The sequence below is a fragment of the Microtus oregoni genome, unplaced genomic scaffold (genome assembly GCF_018167655.1).
Source record: "Microtus oregoni isolate MIOR12 unplaced genomic scaffold, Mior012 000046F_ref0000063, whole genome shotgun sequence".
Taxonomy (NCBI): Eukaryota; Metazoa; Chordata; class Mammalia; order Rodentia; family Cricetidae; genus Microtus; species Microtus oregoni.
Window position 1 is genome coordinate 14453931 of NW_024543220.1, and position 19519 is coordinate 14473449.

At 52.3% G+C, this 19519-nt stretch overlaps 1 protein-coding gene across 4 annotated transcripts; it reads left to right on the top strand.

Annotated features, from left to right (window-relative positions):
- Positions 1–9276: 9276 nt before the first annotated feature.
- Positions 9277–17541, top strand: Pi16 (peptidase inhibitor 16). Of its 4 annotated transcripts, none has more exons than XM_041634888.1 (7): positions 9277–9492; positions 12107–12328; positions 14770–14879; positions 15156–15244; positions 15732–16598; positions 16771–16887; positions 17253–17541. In XM_041634888.1, the coding sequence occupies exons 1-6, from the start codon at positions 9322–9324 to the stop codon at positions 16860–16862; spliced, it is 1551 nt and encodes a 516-aa protein (XP_041490822.1). In that variant the 5' UTR covers positions 9277–9321; the 3' UTR covers positions 16863–16887; positions 17253–17541. The 4 variants fall into 4 exon arrangements, 3 of the variants coding, with proteins under 3 accessions (XP_041490822.1, XP_041490820.1, XP_041490821.1); XR_005972582.1 differs by having other exon boundaries at positions 9278–9492; positions 16771–16953; XM_041634887.1 differs by having other exon boundaries at positions 9279–9492; positions 17205–17541.
- The last annotated feature ends 1978 nt before the right edge of the window (positions 17542–19519 follow it).

A 19519-nucleotide genomic window follows, 5' to 3' on the forward strand; every position in this document is an offset into this window, starting at 1 on the left:
CGAGGAGCTTGGTGTTGTGTTTGTACAAAATGAATGTTATTGCTCATTACCACCCTAATGTTTGTTCTTCAGAAATCATTGCACCCCACCCCCCAGTTGTAACTGATTTGCCTACTCAGAACGTGTTAACGCCCCTGGCCCCAATTAGCATTTGGTTCCCTGTCCTCAGTGCTAATCTTAGCCCTTGAGAGCATCTGAGTGTGACTTGAGTCCCCCCTTCTCCCCTTCTTCCCTCAGCTTCTCATCTTCAACACTTCCTCCCCAGGCTTTGCCCCTTCTCTATCCCTAGGACCTCAGGACTGAGGAAGCCCTGCCTGCCCTCTGCTCTGCCCTTGGACCTTCTCTGTCTTCTACATAGATGGCACAGGGAGAGCTCCCCTCGGTACTGCACCTTCTTCCAGTCTGCAGAGCAGTGCCCAGCACTCCTGAAGCTGGCCCTGGGTATCCAGTGCCTAGAGTTCCTTGCTGATGCTCACACACCACGGTGATCCCGGCTGCCTCCTGCTCGCAGCCCCTCACTGGTTCCTCACTCTGTGTCCTTCCCACCAGCCCAGCTCTTGCTCCTGCAAGCTGCCACAGAGTCTCTCTAGAGCACAAGTGCCACTTGCCTCCCTTTCCCTGTGACTCACGCTCTCCCCCCCCACCCCCAGCTCCTGCCTCAGTCTCCTCCCCACCATCACTTCCCATCCTCTCTGCTGTGTCCACCTCTACTGGATCACTGTGCAATGTCCCGGCCAAGGTTTTGGTTTGCATGAACTTATTTTAGGTTCACAGCAAAATCACATAAGAGGGGCTGGAAAGATGGCTCAGGGGTTAAGAGCATTGTCTGCTCTACCAAAGGTCCTGAGTTCAATTCCCAGCAACCACATAGTGGCTCACAACCATCTGTAATGAGGTTGGGTGCCCTCTTCTGGCCTGAAGGGGTATATTGTATACTAAATAAATAAATATTTAAAAAAAAATCACGTAAAGGCCGTGAGTTTCACCACCACACACACAGTTTGCCCATGTCCCAGCATCCTGCACCGGGGGTAGAATATTCCGCCTGAGCCGTGTTGACCTGTTGTTACCGCCTGTAGTCCAGTCTACCCCAGGTTCCCTTCACTCTTGCTACCCCACCTTGGATCGGCTTGAACAAGCATTTAACATGCACACCATTATAGAACCACACATAGTAGGTTTGTTGTTTTGTTTGTGTGTTTTTGAGACAAGGTCTTGCTACACAGCCCTGACTGTCCTGGAATTCACTGTGTAGACCAGGCTGACCTTGAACTCACAGAGATTGCCTACCTCAGCCTCTGCTGGGACTAAAGGTGTGCACCCCCACATTGGGCATGCTCAGTAGTTTTTACTTCTCTGTCAGGTCTATTTATCTATCGTCGTCCCACCCACTGGCTTGTGGAAAGTCTTTTTTCACTATGTGCATAGGTTTGCCTTTCCCAGAATGCCGTGCAGTGGGCTTGTCGTCAGCGTGGCTTTCAGATTGGCCTCTTGGTAACAGATACAGACATGATCTCAGCATGACAGCTCGCTGCCTTTCCGTGCTGCCTGGCACCCCACCGCCTGGATGTCCCAGTGCTTCTCCATCCACCTGCTGATGAGCGCTCCTGCTTGCCTCTAGGTTTGAGCAGCTATGAAGCTGCTAGAATGTGCTGTGTGCTGGTTTTGTGTGGATGTGTTTCTAGTTCCCTTGGGTGGACAATTGTTAGATCTACAGTAAGAGTGAAGTTTTATGAAACTGTCACCTCATCTTACCAAGTGGTTATAGCCATCCAGCATTCCTACTAACAATGTTCCTGATGACAATGTTAATTCTTTGACGATTCCATGCATGTATATGATCCATTTTGGTCATTTTTACTCTGTTCCCACTGATCTCTTCTTCCTGATGAGTTCCCATCCACTTTCATGTATTTTATTGCTTTTAATTAGGGTTGCCCACATATGCATGGGTGGGGGTTATTTATTGGCATGTGGACAGCTTACCATTAGCTACCCAGATGAAGAAATGACACCCCCCCACACACACAACCATAAACTGCTAATACAGCTCTTCCGGGATGGGCGGGGCCCCGTTAGCCCCTCCCTCACCTTTGATAGAATAGTTAAGGGCCCCAGTTTATACAGGTTTTGACTACAGCTGCTGTGAGCCCTGGGACGGCTCCTGAGCCTTGGGTCTAGGTCTCATTTGGGGCTCAGCACGCTGACTGCTTGTGAGTCCTGGCGTTCACTTTTGCCCAAGCAATGAGAGATTTTGTTGCTCTCAATGTCTGCCAGCATTTGGTGACGTCCACATTTGGATTTTGGCCCTTCTGTCTGGTCTGTGTTACTGGTATGACTGCTTGTTTTAATCTGTGATTTCCCCAGTGACGTACGATGAAGAACATTGTTGCTATTGGTCATCTGTATGTATTCACTAAGAGTCCCTCGGGTATTTTTCCCATTTCTAAGTTAGATTGTTTTCTTGTGTTTGAGAGTTCTCTGGGGGCTGGAGAGATGGCTCAGCCGTTAAGAGCACCAGTTGTTCTTCCAGAGGACCAGGGTTCAGTTCCCAGCACCTACATGGCAGCTCACAACTGTCTGTAATTCTGGTTCTAGGGGATCTGATACTGTAACACCAATGCTCATAGAGTTAAATTATTTTTTTTAAAGACCTCTCTGTATGTTTTGGTAATCACCCCCTTATTAACTCTGTCTTCTATGTATATTTCCTTCACCTTGTGGCCTGTTTTATTATTTTCTTGACATTGTCTTTTTTTTTTTTTTCAAAAACATTTGTCTTTGTTTTTCAAAACAGGGTTTCTCTATATAGCCACTCTGGCTGTCCTGGAACTCACTCTGTCTGTAGCCCAGGCTGGCCTTGAACTCACAGAAATCCTCCTGTCTCTGCCTCCCGAGTGCTAGGATTAAAGGTGTGCACCCCCACCGCCCTTGCCTTTTAACTTTATTTTTTCCCAGTGCTGGGGACCAAATAGTTCTCTCTTGTAGTGGGTGAAAAGCCTGGGTCCAGGGTGCTTTATTTTGGGTGTCAGTCCCCCGTGGTCCTGGCCCTGTTTGTCTGTCTTTGCCATACAATGATGCCTTTGCTCCCTGCCAGCCACCCCTGCTGACTGCTTTTACGGTCTCTTCCCAACTCACTCCTATGCTCCACTGTGAATCCTTTTACAGGGATGAGGTCATATGCTGGCAGTGGCTTTACATCAAATCCTGATGTCAGTAACGCCATCATTTCCTTCTGTGTTGAGTGGGGTCTTCTGAGGCTTTTGCCCAGCATGAACTTATGAGTCAGCTATTGGCAGCTATGAAACAAGTGCCCCAAGTTCTGTCTGGGTTCTATGGAAGCTGTAGCATTGGATCCAGATACTTGCTCGTGCATACAGTTATTTTAAGGGACAGGAGATGTAGGCCTTGACTACAGTGCTAGCTAGCTTTAAGTCAGCTTATCGACAAGCAAGATCATTTAGGAAGGGGGAAAATCAATTGAGGAAATTTTCCCCACCAGGTTGACCTGTAGGCAAGCCTAGGGGACATTTTCTTGAATGAAGATTGGTGGGAGGGGGTCCAGCTCAATGTGGGGGTTGCTTCCCCTGGGCAGGTGGTCCTAGATGCTATGAGGAAGCAGCCTGGGACTGGGCAGTGGTGGTGCACGCCTTTGATCCCAGCACTTGGGAGGCAGGGATAGGTGGATCTCTGAGAGTTCAAGACCAGCCTGGTCTACAAAGTGAGTTCCAGGACAGCCAGGACTGTTATACAGAAACTCTGTCTCAGAAAAACAGAAAAGAAAGAAAGCAGACTGAGCAAGTCATGAAAGCAAGCCGGTAAGCAGCACCCCTCCATGGCCTCTGCACAAGCTCCTGCCTTGAGTTCCTGCTGACTTCCCTTGGTGATGGACTGCAGCTGTGAGCTGAGGTAAACCCTTTCCTCCCCACAGCTTAGGCCATGGTGTTTGTCACAGCAGCAGAGATCCTAAGACACCCAGCTCACACAGAGACCTGGATTCTGCCCCAGCCCTGTATAAACAGTGCACACAGGGAACCCCAGCACTCGGGGTGGAGGCAGGAAGACCAGAAGTTCAGGATCATCCTTGGCCGCAGCCGGTCTAGAATATGTGAGTGTCTCAAATAAAAATAAGTGGGAAACAAAAGTAAAAATAAGAAAGAGGGCTGAAGAGAGGACTCTGGTTAAGAGCACCGGCTGGCCCAAGTTCAACTCCTGGTACCCACATGGACTCTCGGAACTGTAACTCCAGTTCCAGGGGACCTGAAGTCTTCTTCTGGCCTCATGGGCACAAGGCATGTGCATGGTACACAGACATACATGCAGACAACCCCCCCACAAAAAATAATCTAAAGAATAATATATATATATATATATTTATATGAAAAATATATTTTTTTAAATTAGAGAGATTGGTTGTGATGCTGGGGGCATGCCTCACATGTGCCAGGAGAGAGCTCCGCGACACCCTCAAACTAGTGTTAACTACAAGTTATGACTCCCATCCCATGATAACATATTAGTACGTCCTTTTTAGCCCCGTTCAAGCTAGGTTTTACAACTGCACATTCCTCCAGCGTGATGCGTTCTTTAGGCTCCTGATGAGACTCTGGACGCTGTGCTCAAGGCAGACACTTCACCAAGCGTCATTTTCCTCTCAGAATAATGGCTTTTTTTTTTGTCAAATCACACATTATTTTAATTACTAATTCCTAGGTGTATGGGTGTTTTGCCTGCATGCCATGTGAGTGTCTGGTGCCTGTAGAGGCCAAAAAAGGCCATTGAATCCATTGGGATCATAGTTCAGACAGTTGTGAGCCTTTATGTGGGTGCTGGGAATCAAACTTGGGTCTCTGGATGAGCAGCCAATGCTCTTAGTCAGGACCTGTCTCTCAGAACCCATTCTGTAATATATATTTTTAAATATATATTTAACTTTATGTGTCTGAATGTATATGCTGAATGTATTCATGGATATCTGCCCTCAATGGCCAGAAGAAGACATTGGATTCCATGGAGCAGGAGTTAGCAGTTGGTTGTGAGCTGCCAGATGTGGATCCTGGAAGCCTAACTTGAGTCCTCTGCAAGAGCAGCAATTGTTAACTGCTAAGCCATCTTGTATGCCTTGTTTGGTTTGTTTATGAAATCCTTACTTTTTTAATTTTTGTTTTTTGTTTTTCATTTTTTTCAAGACAGGGTTTCTTTTTTGTTTGTTTGTTTGTTTTAAGACAGGGTTTCTCTGTGTAGCCTGGCTGTACTAGAATTCACTCTGTAGAACAGGCTGGTCTCGAACTCGGAGCTCCACCTACCATTGCTTTCTGAGTTCTGGGATTAAAGGCATGTGTCACTACCACCCCGCTATGAATCCTTACTTTAGCTGTGTAAGGACTTTTGCTTTTAAGTCTATCTATACTCATTCTCTTGATTATAATGCTGGCCTTAAAAAAAAAGCCGGGCAGTGGTAGCACATGCCTTTAATCCCAACACTTGGGAGGCAGAGGCAGGCAGATCTCTGTGAGTTCGAGGCCAGCCTGGTCTACAAGAGCTAGTTCCAGGACAGGCTCCAAAGCAACACAGAGAAACCCTGCCTCAAAAATAAAATAAATAAATAAATAAATGAAAATAAAACAAACAAAACTTTTCATTTACTGTGACTATCTCAAGCCTTCTATTTAAAGTGTTTCCCTTGCCAGGTGGTTGTGATGCACACCTTTAATCCTGGCACTCTGGGACACAGAAGTTGGTGGACTTCTGAGTTGGAGGTCAGCCTGGTCTACAAAGTGGATTCCAGGACAGCCAGAGCTACACAGAAAAACAATGTGTGCCCGTGTCCCCCCCTCCCACCCCCGCCCCCGCCCCCGCCCCAAAAAAAAGCAAGCAGTTTTCCAGGCTGTATCTGTTGATTTCTTGCCGTGTGTCCGCTCCAGCCTGTGAAGTCCCCTCAGGGTGATCTTTGCATTTTGTTTTGCCCTTTCATCCTTGAGCCCACACAGGTCATTTCATTCTTCTGTGGCTCAAGGGCTGCTGGGAGTGTCTGTTTCCAGTTACTGCTGCCCTTTTCCTTTGTTTTTGTCTCTTAGATGTTGGGGCCACCAGTCTCTCCCCCCCCTCATTCCCGTCTCTCAGTCCCTCCCTCATTCCCGTCTCTCAGTCCCTCCCTCCCTTCTTTTTCTCTCTCCTTCCTCTCAACCCACTTTCTGTACACTATCTTCCTTCTTTCCTTATTGATTTTTAATTTTTGATCCTTAAGTTAGAATATGCTAAGCACAGAGTGTACTGAGTTACACCCCAGCCCCCCACACCCTCTCTTTGAAAGGACTGCTGCTTCTTGTGGTAGCCCAGGCTGGATCTCTTGCTTCTGTGGACTATGGTATATCCTCCATTCAGTACACAGCACTCACCAGTTAGGTTTTTATCTTTTAGACTGTTAGACTTACTGTTTTCTGGGCATGAGTGTTCTGCCTGTGTGCATGTATGTGTACCACAAGAGTTTCTGGTGCCTACAGAATTCAGATGAGGGCATTAGATCCCTGGGTCTAGAGTTATAGGCGGTTACGAGCTGCCATTTGGGTGCTGGGGAATTGAACTTGGATCCTTGCAAGATCAGCCAGTACTCTTAACCATTGGGCCATCTCTCCAGACTCTTTATCATATTTTAAAAGAACTTGCTTCCACGGCCCACTGAGGACTCGCCGCTTGCCATCTCTGCTCTTCTATAACCAGGCAGTCTCGGCTCAACAACGAGAATCTCCACCTTTCTCTGTTCTTCACTCTCCCTACACTGGAGTGAACATTTTCCCTGCCTGACCCCCGAGGTTCTCCTCTCCTTGTTCTCTTGCTTCTCCTTCTTGGTTTTCCTCCTATTTATCCTCTCTGCCTGCCAGCCCTGCCTATCCTTGCTCCTGCCTCGCTATTGACCGTTCATCTCTTTATTAGACCGTCAGGTGTTCTAATCAGGCACAGTAACACAGCTTCACAGAGTTAAACAAATGCAACGTAAACAAAAGTCACCCAGCTGAAGATACCATCCCCTAACAGGTACCTCTGCTATCATCAGAACTCTCTTTTACTTCTCTGGAGTTTTGGGTCCCTGTGCACTAGGTGCCGTGTAAGGAAGACCACCCCTAAGATAAGCAGACACTTGCTCGGAGTGGTGGTGCTCACTCGGAATCCCAGAATTTGGAGGCAGGAGGATCAGGAGTTTGAGGTCACCCTGGGCTACGTGAGACCGGACTGGAGGAAGGGCTGCTTGTGGACAGCTAACCCTTCCTTCAGCTGCTCCTTTGTCTTCACACTCTTCCCTGGTCCCCAGTGCCAGCTGTCAGTAGCTCTGAGCCTGGCTAGTCACAAACACCTGCACAAGCTGGCCCCCTGCCAGTCATACACACTCCCTATCCCTGCTATGCCCTGACTGTGCCCCTCCCTCCTCACGCTTGACTGCAGGCTCAGGCCCAGCCTCATGTTTCTCGAAGAAGGTAGTTTATCATTTTGTCCCATCTGTCCCGTGAGGCCTGGGACAACAGTCCTGCGTCAGTAATTTGTCTTAGCCCAGACAGGTGTCTACTGAGTCAAGTCTCAACCCACTGCTCCTGGTCTGAAATGAGTTCAGCCATTTTAACTATTTTCTTTTTAATTAAATTCCTCTGCCTGGTTTCATGGTGGTCTGCAGTGCTGGGGACCAAACCCATGTGCCCTGACACTGAGCTCCACCCAGCCCTGGTCTGTGTGTCGTCTTAGCTCAGATTTATATGTGACTATCCATCCTGCTTTGGGAATTCCCCCAATGGAAAAGCCTGGGTTCTTTCCTTATCTCTGAGAGGAAGCAGATGTTACACCAGGAAGCGAGTATTCCTAGGTGTGGATGCCAAGGGTTCCAGAAAAGGCTTGTGGTCCACGGGAGCCAGATGTCCCCTCCCATGGTGGCTCCCTTGCCCAAGGATCCACCCTCCGTGGCACCATCTTCAGGTGGCCATGTGGAGAGGGTGCTAGAACCGCTTCTGGGAGAAAGAACCCGAAGGGCCATGGGATTCAAACAAGTAAGCGCTGTCACCGTGAGTCTGCAGCAGGCTGACAGTGTGAGTTTGCAGCTGTCACCGTGAGTCTGCAGCAGGCTGACAGAAGCGCTGGCCGCGGCTGGAGAGGCACAGTGAAGAACAGGTGAGGATCTAGCTCAGTGTAGACAGCTGAGGCAGGAGCAAGGCCACACAGCAGAGCGCGAGGCCTGTGGACCATCATTTCCTTCAGGCAGTTTACTTAAGACCACTTTTGGAGTAGACCTCTCTGGACCGACCCCCCACTTCTGCTACCCCTTCTAAATGTGTCTGTTTAAATTCTAGTTATTATTTTTTTGGTTTTGGTTTTTCGAGACAGGGTTTCTCTGTGATTTGGAGCCTGTCCTGGAACTAGCTCTGTAGACCAGGCTGGTCTCGAACTCACAGAGATCCGCCTACCTCTTCGTGCTGAGATTAAAGGTGTGCGCTGCTGCTGCCTGGCTCGTTCTTAAGTCTTCACACTTAAGCGTTCACAAGTCTGTACTGGTCAGGAACCTCAACTCCACATGTCATGTCTCAGAGAAGATCTTTTTAAAAAATGGAGAGGGGGACACCTGCGATTGCAGAAGGAGAGCAACTGGAGAGTAGCTAGCCTGGGCTACATAATGAAAACCTCATCTGAGGAATGAGAGACTGCCAACCCCCCACCTCCACTTGTTCCTTGTCTCTGTGGCTATTCCTAGTCTCATTTAAAAGGGACTCTAGAGAAGGTTCAGCATTGGGGAGTGCCTGATGCTCTTGCAGAGGACCTGAGGTAGTCACTTAATGTGGCTGTCACAACTCAGTTCTACCACATGCATCTCCGTGGCCAGGGCCTAGGGACCAGGCAGCTGGGCACATCCTCTTGTCCTCCCTTGCTCTCTCAGTGGCACTGGCAACTTCCCCAACCCAATCCTGGGGTGGGGCTGGGGGAAGCAGATCTATAAGACTCCTTCCTTGTCCTGTCCTCAGCATTTGTGGGTGTGAGCCGTTTCTGGAATTGCCCCCTGAGGATCTGCCCACACCTCTGGAGGGTCCATGGGGCTCACAGCCCCTGGCCTAAGCCCCGGTGCCGAGAGAAAGGAGACTGTTGCCAAGGACTCCAGGGGAGTGGACTCAACTCTGGTCCAGACCCAAGGCACCCAGCCCTCCTGGAGACATTGTGTGAGCCGGGCTGGGCGTCCAGACACAGCCCCCGCCGCCCCACCCTAGCCAGGGTGGTGCTTGTGTGGGAAGAACTTTTAAGTTCAGCCGCCAGACCCCTGATCGGGAGAGACTAAGAGGGCTGGCCACCATGCATAGCTCCTGCAGCCTCTGGGCGACAGCCCTGTCCCCACTGCTGCTGCTGCTGACTGCTGCTGGCCCCACCTCAGCCCTCACGGAGGATGAGAAGCAAACCGTGGTGGAGCTTCACAACTTCTACCGTGCCCAGGTGTCCCCCCCAGCCTCAGACATGCTGCAGATGGTGAGTGTGACTGAGGGCCCCGCCTCCTGGGATTGGAGGGGTGCTGGGCGCAACCCTTTGCCTCACCCCACTCCTCGTGGGGATGCTCTCAGACCCCTTCCTCTGGCCAGCGGCAGAGTTCCTAATGCTGTATAATGCTGGTCCTCATATGCAGCTCCATTATCTAGATGGGGAAACTGAGGCTTGAGGGACTGGCACTCAGGCTTCAACCCTGGCTCCCCACACTGATGGCCTCCTCCTCAACTCTTCCCAAGATGTGCTGACCTGAGGGGAAGCTCTTTGTGAATGGCCTGACAATCCCCCAGGAGAGGAGCCTGGATGAACCTGGGAAGCTCTGAGGAGGGGAAAGCAGGCCTGAGAAGGGCCACAGGTGCTGTCTCCAGCACCCAGACTGTGGTTTAGGGCCCCTTCTGTCACCATGTGGGCCCTCAACTTCTCATCTGTGAAATGAGGTCTTAAACACATTCACATACGTGGGCTGAATCTCACATATGTAATCCTGCATGCAGTGAAGTCTAAAGCACACATGTAGCACAAATACAAACTGTCTTCACGGCAGCGAGAAGGGCACAGACAACAGGAGCCAGAGGGATGGTGGCAGCGGCCAATCTGGCAGGAGGGATGCTATCAGATGACAGGGTTGGGACAGGATGTCTGCTCTGGTTTCAACTGATAAAGTGAGATCCCTTTCCGTTCTTGCAGAGGTCTGACTGGTCCAGCACCCCACCCCACCCCACCCCCAGACACCCTCTGGTGAACTGGAACCCCTGAGCCAAGAGCCAAGTCACCAGGGAAATACAGCAGCAAAGCTGGGGTCCCCACGTTTAGGTGATAGCCTCAGCTTGTCCTCTGTGGCTTGGTGACTCTGAGGGAGCCTTTTCCTGCTGGACGGTTAGGTATGGCAGTCCCCGCTCTGCAGGCCACACAGAAGTGTGAGATGTGCTTACAGCACCATAGCCATCTCAACTCTGTTGTCCTTGGCAACCAGGGACTGCAGACAAATCTGAAGCCGGGATACTAGTTATCAGTTACCTGGACTCTGAGGTCCAGAGTCGCCATAGACACTGCACACCCCTGCTGCCAGTGTGCACCTTGCTCAGGGTGCCCCCCACCTGGCTAGCACCTTGTCATTTAGCCCCATCTCTTTCTCCACCCTCAGCCTGGCTACACAGCCTTCCCATGCCCCACAATACTGAGTTGCCTGTGCCACTGACCACAGCGGTTATGTTCTCCAAGTGACTTATGACTACGTGAAGTCAGGTTTCTTGGTTCTTACTGTTGCTTTAGCCTGGCCCAGTGCCCAGGACTACTGAATGACAGGGTGGACAGACCTACTTCCAGGACAGAGGATCATGGTTCTTGCAATGCCACAGGCTGAGAAACCCACGGTGGCTTCCCTCTCAGTCAGGAAGAACTGACAGCTATCTATGAAGTACCCACAATCCCCAGCATGGTGACGGATGGAGAGCAGGGTACTGTCAGCCCTAGAAGGGGCCTGTCTCTCCCAGAGCCCTGCAGATCATCCTAGAGTCCCTGACCGCAGCTTCCACCCCCACTGTTGCCAGAGTCCATGGGACTACCCAATCCTGTGATTTGAAACCAAAGGCTAGAGCAGGGACAGCCAGGTGTCCTTCAGGTAAAAGTGCTTGCCTGAGCAAGCCTGAGTCCCCTCCCTAGAGTGACAAGCAATGAACTCTGAAGGTCGTGCAGGCCCTGTTGGGTGTGCGCTAGCCTCACGACAGACACACACCTAATAGTATGTACAAAATTTTAAAGTTGACCGGAGAGAAAGGGGTCACTAAGGCACAGCGGTGGTTCTGTCCGGGTTCAGGCTCCAGGCGGCTGCTCCGAAAAGCACTGACTGGGTGGGAAGTGGGTACGGTCTCGTTGTCACCACGCTCTTGCTGCTTTTTTGGCTGTCGGGCTCTGAAAGCTGGAATGGTGCCCCCCAAGCATCCGTTTCCAGGAAAGGCCAAGAACAGAATTTAATAGGATCCAGACCTTCTGCCTCAGTCCTTGGGGTCAGATGCCCCAATCCTTCACCTCCCACACTGGCTGCATCTTCAGAACTTTGGAGCGGCTCTATGCAAAACTGCTCTTTTCCCAGCGTCTCACCGAGATGCCCATGGAGAGCATTGACCTAGGGTTAAGCAAGGCTCTGACGACTGGAAGTGAGGGACCTTCTGTGTGCCACACAGACACAATTTCATCCGGAGGAGGGACCCGATGAAGGGAGTTGAGCTCTTAGGAAGAGTGCCTGCTGGGAAGGGCCTAGGCAGTGGGGTGGACCAGAACAAACCATCAGTCCTCCAGCATATCACTGGACACGTTCCGAGCGTCTCCACCCCCTCCCCAGCTACACGGAACCCTCCAAGTAAGATCACACTCGGCCTCAGTCCCCCATCTCGCCTTGTGAGGAGTAAGAGAGGCCTGAGGTGGCTCTCTCCCGATCCCACTGAAACCCACGGGGATCAGATTTCTGAGAAAGGTCGGGAGTCACCTTGCTAAGAGGTGGTGAGGCAAGCCCTGTCTCTGGCCTACTGAGGTCCCAGGACACCCCAGCCTACTCTGACCACCCTCACCTCCCTGTTCTGCCTCCCTGGCTGCCCTGCAGAGGTGGGACGACGACCTAGCCGCCTTCGCCAAGGCCTATGCGCAGAAATGCGTGTGGGGACACAACAAGGAGCGTGGGCGGCGCGGGGAGAACTTGTTCGCCATCACCGACGAGGGCATGGACGTGCCGCTGGCCGTGGGGAACTGGTTTGAGGAGCGCGAACACTACAATCTCAGCACCGCCACCTGCGATCCGGGCCAAATGTGCGGCCACTACACTCAGGTGACAGGTCCAGGAAGGCGGGGGTGGGGCGGAGGAAGGGCAAAGGGCCTCGCGTGCTGAGCTCAGGTGTGGGTGGGTGAGGGCTGAGGCCTCCAGGTGCGGGGCAGGCCTCTGCTTGTTGGATCAGCCACGTGATGGGGGCGTCTCTTGGTGTCGGCTACGGCCGCCAGCAAGATGGGCGGGGCGGACCGGGGCCTCCAGGAGTATGGGGTCACTTGTGTGGAGAGGGTCTGGACCTCGTGAAGTAGAGGGAGGGCTCCAAGTGATGTGATGTGCCACGTGCGTGCGTGAGTTTGGTCTCGACCTCGAGGTGCACGTTGGGCGGGGGTGGGGTGCGCTGAGGCCTCTTAGTGTTGGGTGGAGCCACCTGGTCCGGGACGGGGCGGGCAGGATCTGCGGGTGTTGGGTGGAGCCTCGTGCTGGGCCACGTTCGTAGCTTTTTGGCTCCAGTGGGAGCAGCCTGGCTTTAGAATGGTACTCTCCCTAGAGCCTCCGAAAACGATGTGCACAGCAGATAGCGCGCAGAGGCCACTCAGACTGCCCCCATCGTTTTCATCTCTTCCTAAAGGCTCATCTTTTGACAACCTAGGTCAACCTTTTCAGCCTGGTGTCACAGCGCCGGGCTCCTGAATGCAAAGATTGTCCTGGGTGACAGTGGACCCTGAGAGGTCCAAAGCATTCGCAGCAGCGGCACACGCCCCACTTACCCCTTTCCTGCCACTTGTTGCTCTTGGGTCTCGGTCTCCCTCCCTCCTTCTTTCCCTCTTTTTCTTTTTTTGAGACAGGGTTTCTCAGTGTAGCCTTGGCTGTCCTCGAACTCACAAAGATCTACCTGCCTCTGCCTCCTCCCGAGTGCTGGCATTCAAGGCGTGCACCACCACCGCCCAGCACTCTTGGCGTTTTTCACGTCTAATTTGCTGTTTCAAATCTGCCTAACTGATAAAGCAGATAGACGAACCCATTTAATTTTTGCTTTAGAAAAAAACTCTGTAAAAGGGTAGATGAGAGTAGTGGGTAAGGGAGTTGCCACCAAACCTGACCGAGCTGGATTCCCTCTACCCCATTTACAAAAAAAAAAAAGTTTTAAAAACATTTAGGATTAGAGCTGGGTGGTGGCACACGCCTTTAATCCCAGCAGTCAGGAAGCAGAGACAGGCAGATCTCTGAGTTTGAGGCTAGCCTGGTCTACAAGAGCTAGTGCCAGGAAACAGGCTCCAAAGCTACAGAGAAACCCTGTCTCAAAAACAAAACAAACACACACACACACACACACACACACACACACACACACACAAACACCAGCAAAACCACTTAGGATTAGAATTAAAGGAATTGTTTTCTCTTCCCAATGCTTATTGTACAAATGATTACACCAGAAAAAGAATCCCACTCCCATCCCTCCCTCCCCATTTTCAGTGCCCTTTGGAGATGATATTTTTAGCCCTAATCTTAAGGAAATACTCAGAAGCACCCACCCAAGATGGGAAGTTGTGAGGTCCCAGCACCCTCTCTCCTGGGACCCTGCAACTCACCTCACCCGGCAGACACAGTGCCGCCAGACTGACCAAACTCTCTCTGGCTCTACCCGAAGCCAGGAGCCATCTCTGCCCAAACAGGAACCCAAGGAGTCGTAGATAGCACAAGCAGGGCCCCTCCCCACCTCCCACCCCCAGACAACGTGAGCCTGGAAATGGACGAGAGCCCGGTGTTCTCACACCCATGGCAGGACACACATTTTTGTTTTGTTGTTGAGACAGGTCTCATTAGGTAACCAAGGTGGCCTGAACTCCCACGGAGATCTGCCTGTGTCTGTCTCCAGAGCTGGGATTAACGCTGTTTTTGTATATAAGAAGAAATTGTTCTAGTAGCCAGCCCGTTCCCCCAAAGAGGCAGACAAAGTGAGTGAGAGGGACCCTGGCGGAGGAGAGAGTTGGGATGAGGAAGGTTTCAGTTCAGCGTAGCCCTTCCTTGGTCTTCCCTTGTGGCTATGACTCTCCACCATCTCTTCTTTGAGTGTACCCTTTGTTTAAAAGGACAGAGCTGGGTGTGGTGGTGCATGCCTTGATTCCAGTACTCAGGGGGCAGAGGCAGGCAGATCTCTTGAGTTCTCTCTCAGTCAACCTGGTCTACAAAGCAAGTTCCTGGATAGCCAGGACTACACAGAGAAACCCTGCCCAAAAGAAATCCCAAAAAACAAAACAAACAAAAAGCATCCTAAGAACCTCTAGAAAGAAGCCACAGGGAAAGTGGACAGGGTGTATCAGAGGCCTGGTGACTTGGTTTGACAGGAGAGGGTAGCCGCTATGACCTCCAACCTCTAGCTGACTCAGAAGGCCAAGGCTAAAGAGTGTCTTCAAGCCACCCACAGAAAGCTGGAGTAGAGCTACACGTGGCAGGGACTGTCTGCCCAGAGCTAACCTGCTGGGTTTGCCCTCCTGTAGGTAGTCTGGAGCAAGACGGAGAGGATTGGCTGTGGTTCCCACTTCTGTGAGTCGCTCCACGGAGTGGAGGAAGCCAACATCCATTTGCTGGTGTGCAACTATGAGCCCCCGTAAGTGCCCGTGAGGCTGGCGGTTTGGGAGAGAACAGACCTGGATACAGCTCAAGGACGCTGTGGGCTGGCCCTATCCTTCCTGGCAGCTGTGATGTCCCTCCGATGGCAGATCTAATTTAGTTAGTCAGAGGATGCCAAGGAGCCTGTGGTCCCCAGCAAGCAACTTGTGGGAGTTAGCAGCCCCGTGGGCTCCTAACCTGTTGTGCCTCTGGGGACCAGGGGGATGGGTAAGAAGGAGCAGACCTTCCCCTGCAGCAATGCCTTCTCCTTCAGGGGGAACGTGAAGGGGCGCAAGCCCTACCAGGAAGGGACTCCTTGCTCCCAGTGCCCCGTTGGCTACAACTGCGAGAACTCTCTCTGTGGTGAGTGACAGGCCAGAGCTGAGAAGGGGTTGGGAGAATGCGACACTGTCTGGGTGGCCTCGAGTCTCAGGACTCCCAACTTGAGAAGCAGGTTGATGGGGCTACAGATGCGACGGCGGGGACTCTCTGCGACTTTCTGCCCTTCCTGTACCGCCACCTTGGCGCCCCAAGTGACAGATTCCATCCTTCGGTCCCTACAGAGGGTTGAGAACCAGAGGCCCTGGAGTGCCGTGCCAGGGGGCGTGACTGAGCGGGAAGGTTTGGGCTGGTGGGCGGGGTCTGTGATCAAATAGGCGGTGCCTCCAATTCAGTCCCTAAGGGAAGCTTGGAGAAAATGGTGGGTGGAGGAGTCGCGTCAGTGATGAGAATTTACATTACCAGAGGGGCACACACGCTGCAGAGGAGTGTGGCTTGCGCGTCCCGGTGGAACATTGCGCGGCCGGGTGGGGTCCCGTTTGCAACACTAATGCTTAGCCTTGCCAAACAGAGCCCACAAGAAACCCGAAAGAGGAGCAGGATTCTCCTCCACGGGTGACTGAGGTCCCTTCCATCACCCGGGCAACTGAAGCCCCAAGCTCCAGGGAAACCGGTACTCCGTCCCTAGCAACCTCTGAGACTCTACGTTTCTCCTCGGTAACAAAGGTCTCGGACTCCCTGGCAACCGAGTCCTCACCTGCGGTAGAAACAAAAGCCCCATCTTCCTTAGCAACGGAAGGCCCTTCCTCCATGGCAACAGAGGCTCAATCTTTCCCGACCGAGGTCCCCTACGTTTCCACTACGCACACCCAGCCCTCAATGGATGAGGGGCCAATTAATTTCCTCACATCAGCGCATATCCCTGTCCCCAAATCTACGGACAAAGAAGGCAGCAAGTCGAGCGCAACCTCCATGAGCCCAGAGAAATCTCTGTACCCTAAGATATCCCTGACACAGACAGGAGAGTCCCTACCCCTGGCCCAGGAGGAGGCTGAGGCAGAGGCAGAGTTGCCTGAGGCAGAGGCGGAATTGCCAGAGGCAGAGGCTGAATTGCCTGAGGCAGAGGTCCAGTTGCCTGAAGCAGAGGCTGAAATGCCTGAAGCAGAGTCCCGGTTGCCTGAAGTAGAGGCTTGGTTGCCTGAAGTAGAGGCCCGGTTGCCTGGGGCAGAGGGCGAATTGCCTGAGGCAGAGGCCGAGCTGCCTGTTTCCAGTGAGGTGGTGGTCCCAGTTCTTCCAGCCCAGGAGCATGGTGGGCCGCAGGCCTCACTGGACCACTCGGGGCCCCCTGCCTCCACCTCCCTGCCCAACTTCCCCAGTGTCTCTGCCGAGGCTAATGCCACAGGTGGGCGCACCTTGGCCCTGCAGTCACCCTTGACAGGTAAGGCCCGCAGCCCCTCCTTCCCTTCCTGGCTGGTGTCCTGTGCTGGTACCAGCAGCTGGGGCATGGCAAAGCATGCGTGATCTGGAAGATGCTTCCTCTGCCTGCTGCCTGCACCGTGTATGGAGTCAGGCTCTTTTCAAATCGAGCCACAGCCCCTTCTTTTCTGCAGATGCCGGATTTGATTTGGAGAATTCTGGTCACGTTCAGGGCCCTTTCCTGGGACTGCTGCTGCCTCCTTTGCTGTTGAGTGGAATATTCTGAAGGGGACACTCAGAGGCAAGGCCTGGTGAGACTGGCCTCATGCCTGTTCTGAATTCTGTCTCCAAGTTAGAAGCCAGAGCTTCTGGAGCAGGTCCTTCTCTCTGCCACCCTCCCTCCCCTCTACTGAGCAGTGCCAGCCCAATACCCCCTCCCCCCAGAAGTGCTTCTTCCACGGGGGTGGGGGTGGGGTGCTGCCTTCAGCAGGATTCTAGGGGCCACATGTGCCTAAGGACAGAGAATCATAGCCTCCTCAGGAACTGTTTGGCCCCTTCTAGTCCCTTGGGCTCTTTCTTGAGCCTTTTGAGTCCAGGAGTGTCTGCAGAAGTCCCTACTCCTTCCCAGGGAGAAGAGGTAGCCGCCTGACTGCTGTGTCCTCCATCCTGTCCCCAGCCCTCAAACAAGGCCCTCTGGAAAGGAAAAGCTGTGGGGTCCAGCTCACCAGAAATTGCACACCAGGGCCCTTCCTGCCCCTTACAGAGGACATGATTCTGAGGATACCTGCCTGACCCACAGGGTGGAAGAGGGATGCTCTGCTCCCAATCTCTGAGTGTCCATAAGGCTGGGACAGCAGACCATGAGGGGCAGGTGAAGAACAAGCCCCACCCAAGTGGGGTTCTGTGGGTGGGAAGACAGGGAGCCAGGGAACCCAGGTGGCCTTGACTCCTGAATAAAGCTTGTCTGAGAGCCAAGTCTCTGCTGTGTGAGATGGAGCACTGTGGGCAGCTGCTTCTGCCCACCTAAGCAACTTCGGCCTTTTCTCTCCCCTCTCCCTCACTCTGAGCCCCCCTTTCCTTCCTGTACCTTCTGCTCCACCCAAGACACAAGTGGCCTGGCAGGGAAGAGAGAGCAGAGAGAAGGCAGCTCAGGGTGCCTGCTGGCTCCCCTAACCTCAGAATCAGTGGGTGCTGGCTCCCCTAACCTCAGAATCAGTGGGTGCTGGCTCCCCTAACCTCAGAATCAGTGGGTGCTGGCTCCCCTAACCTCAGAATCAGTGGGACTTACTCAGGTGGCTTCAGGAAATTTCCACAAGGGTGCTGATGCTCCGGGCCTGTCCTGGACACAGGTTTCAGGTGCTTGGAGGAGCCCCAAGACAGGGTCCCCGGGCCTAGAAACCTCTCTGGGGATCAGAATAGAGTGGGCCAGAAAACGAGTACTGGCCCTGGTCCAGGCTGCTCCTCTCAATAGACATAGAAGGCATCTAGTTAAACTATACGACTTGGGGCCAGTGAGATGGCTCATGGGTAAAGGTGCTTGCTGTCAAGCCAATGACCTGAGTTCAATCCCCTGGACCCACATGGTAGAAAACAGACTCCTACAAGTTACCCTCCAACTTCCACACATTTTCCTACCCCAACATCTTTATTGGGGTAGGTTTTTTTGTTTTGTTTTGTTTTTGAGACAGGGTCTTTATGTAGCCCTGGCTGTCCTGGAGCTCTGTATGTAGGCCAGGCTGGACTCAAACTGAGAGATTCACCTGCTTCTGCCTCCTGAGTGCTGGGATGAAAAGCATGCACCACCATATTTGGCACACAACTAAATGTTTTGAAGATTTATTTAGTGTCTGTCAGGGTGGGGCAAGCACAGTGATATGCATGGGAGGTCAGAGGACAACCCGCAGGAATAGTTCTGGGGATCAAACTCGAGGTGTCAGGCTTGGCAGCAGGTCCCTTTTACCCACTGAGTCAACTGGTCAATCCCAACCTGATAGGTTTAGTGTATTATAGGACTATGTAACTGTAACTAATACCAACATTTTTGTTACCCAAGAAACACCGGTCCCCACTCCCACACAACCCCCCTTAGCCCGAAGCAACTGCTCCTCTGTTTTCTATCTGTATGTACTTTTCCTGTTCCTTCTCTTTTTGTTGAGAGGGGGAGAGGCTCATGCCAATTTGCTCAAGGTCAGAGGACCCCCTCTTCTGCAGCATGAATGCTTTCTTCACTACAAAGCTGCAGTGTGTGTACGGGTTTGTGTAACACTCACATGTGCATATGCACGGGTAGCTGAGATCAATCTTGTGTGTCACTCTAAGGAGCCGTCACCTTGTTTTTTGTGAGATGACTGGCATCCCTCAGGGATGCTGGAGCTCAATTTGGATAGGATAGTTAGCCAATGCGCTTCAGGGATCTGTCTCCACTCCCCATTCACCCTGCCCCCAGTGCTAGGGTTACAGACCTGCATCGCCGTACCCAGCTTTTGTGGGGGTGCTAGGGATCACATTTGGGCTCTCACACCCTGTGCAGCGGGTACCTTACAGACTGACCCATCTCCCCAGGCCCAGCTGTGAGAATTTTGCATGGATGCTATCTTAGTCCTTGTCTACTAGAGTATTTTCTTGTGAGAGTGTTGACTTTTTTCAAAGGCCTTCCTTCTTTGTGTCTATTGAGATGGTTATGTGGTCAGAGTAAATGACTTTAACATCTGGCTGATCTACAGGTGTTACGGCGGCTGCATTCCTTGAAGGGCCATCTTTTGAGCTAGTGTTAGGCCTGAGTGGTCGGGTGGGAGCCTCTGGACCAAGCAGAGGCCCAAGCCTATCCCAGTTTCCCTGTGGCTCTTCCTGACTTGCTCAGCATCTACTGGCGGCCTGCAGATCTGTCAAAGATCAGGGGTACAGGATGAGGGAGGCTTCTAGAGCTCAGGCTCTAAGATGGGA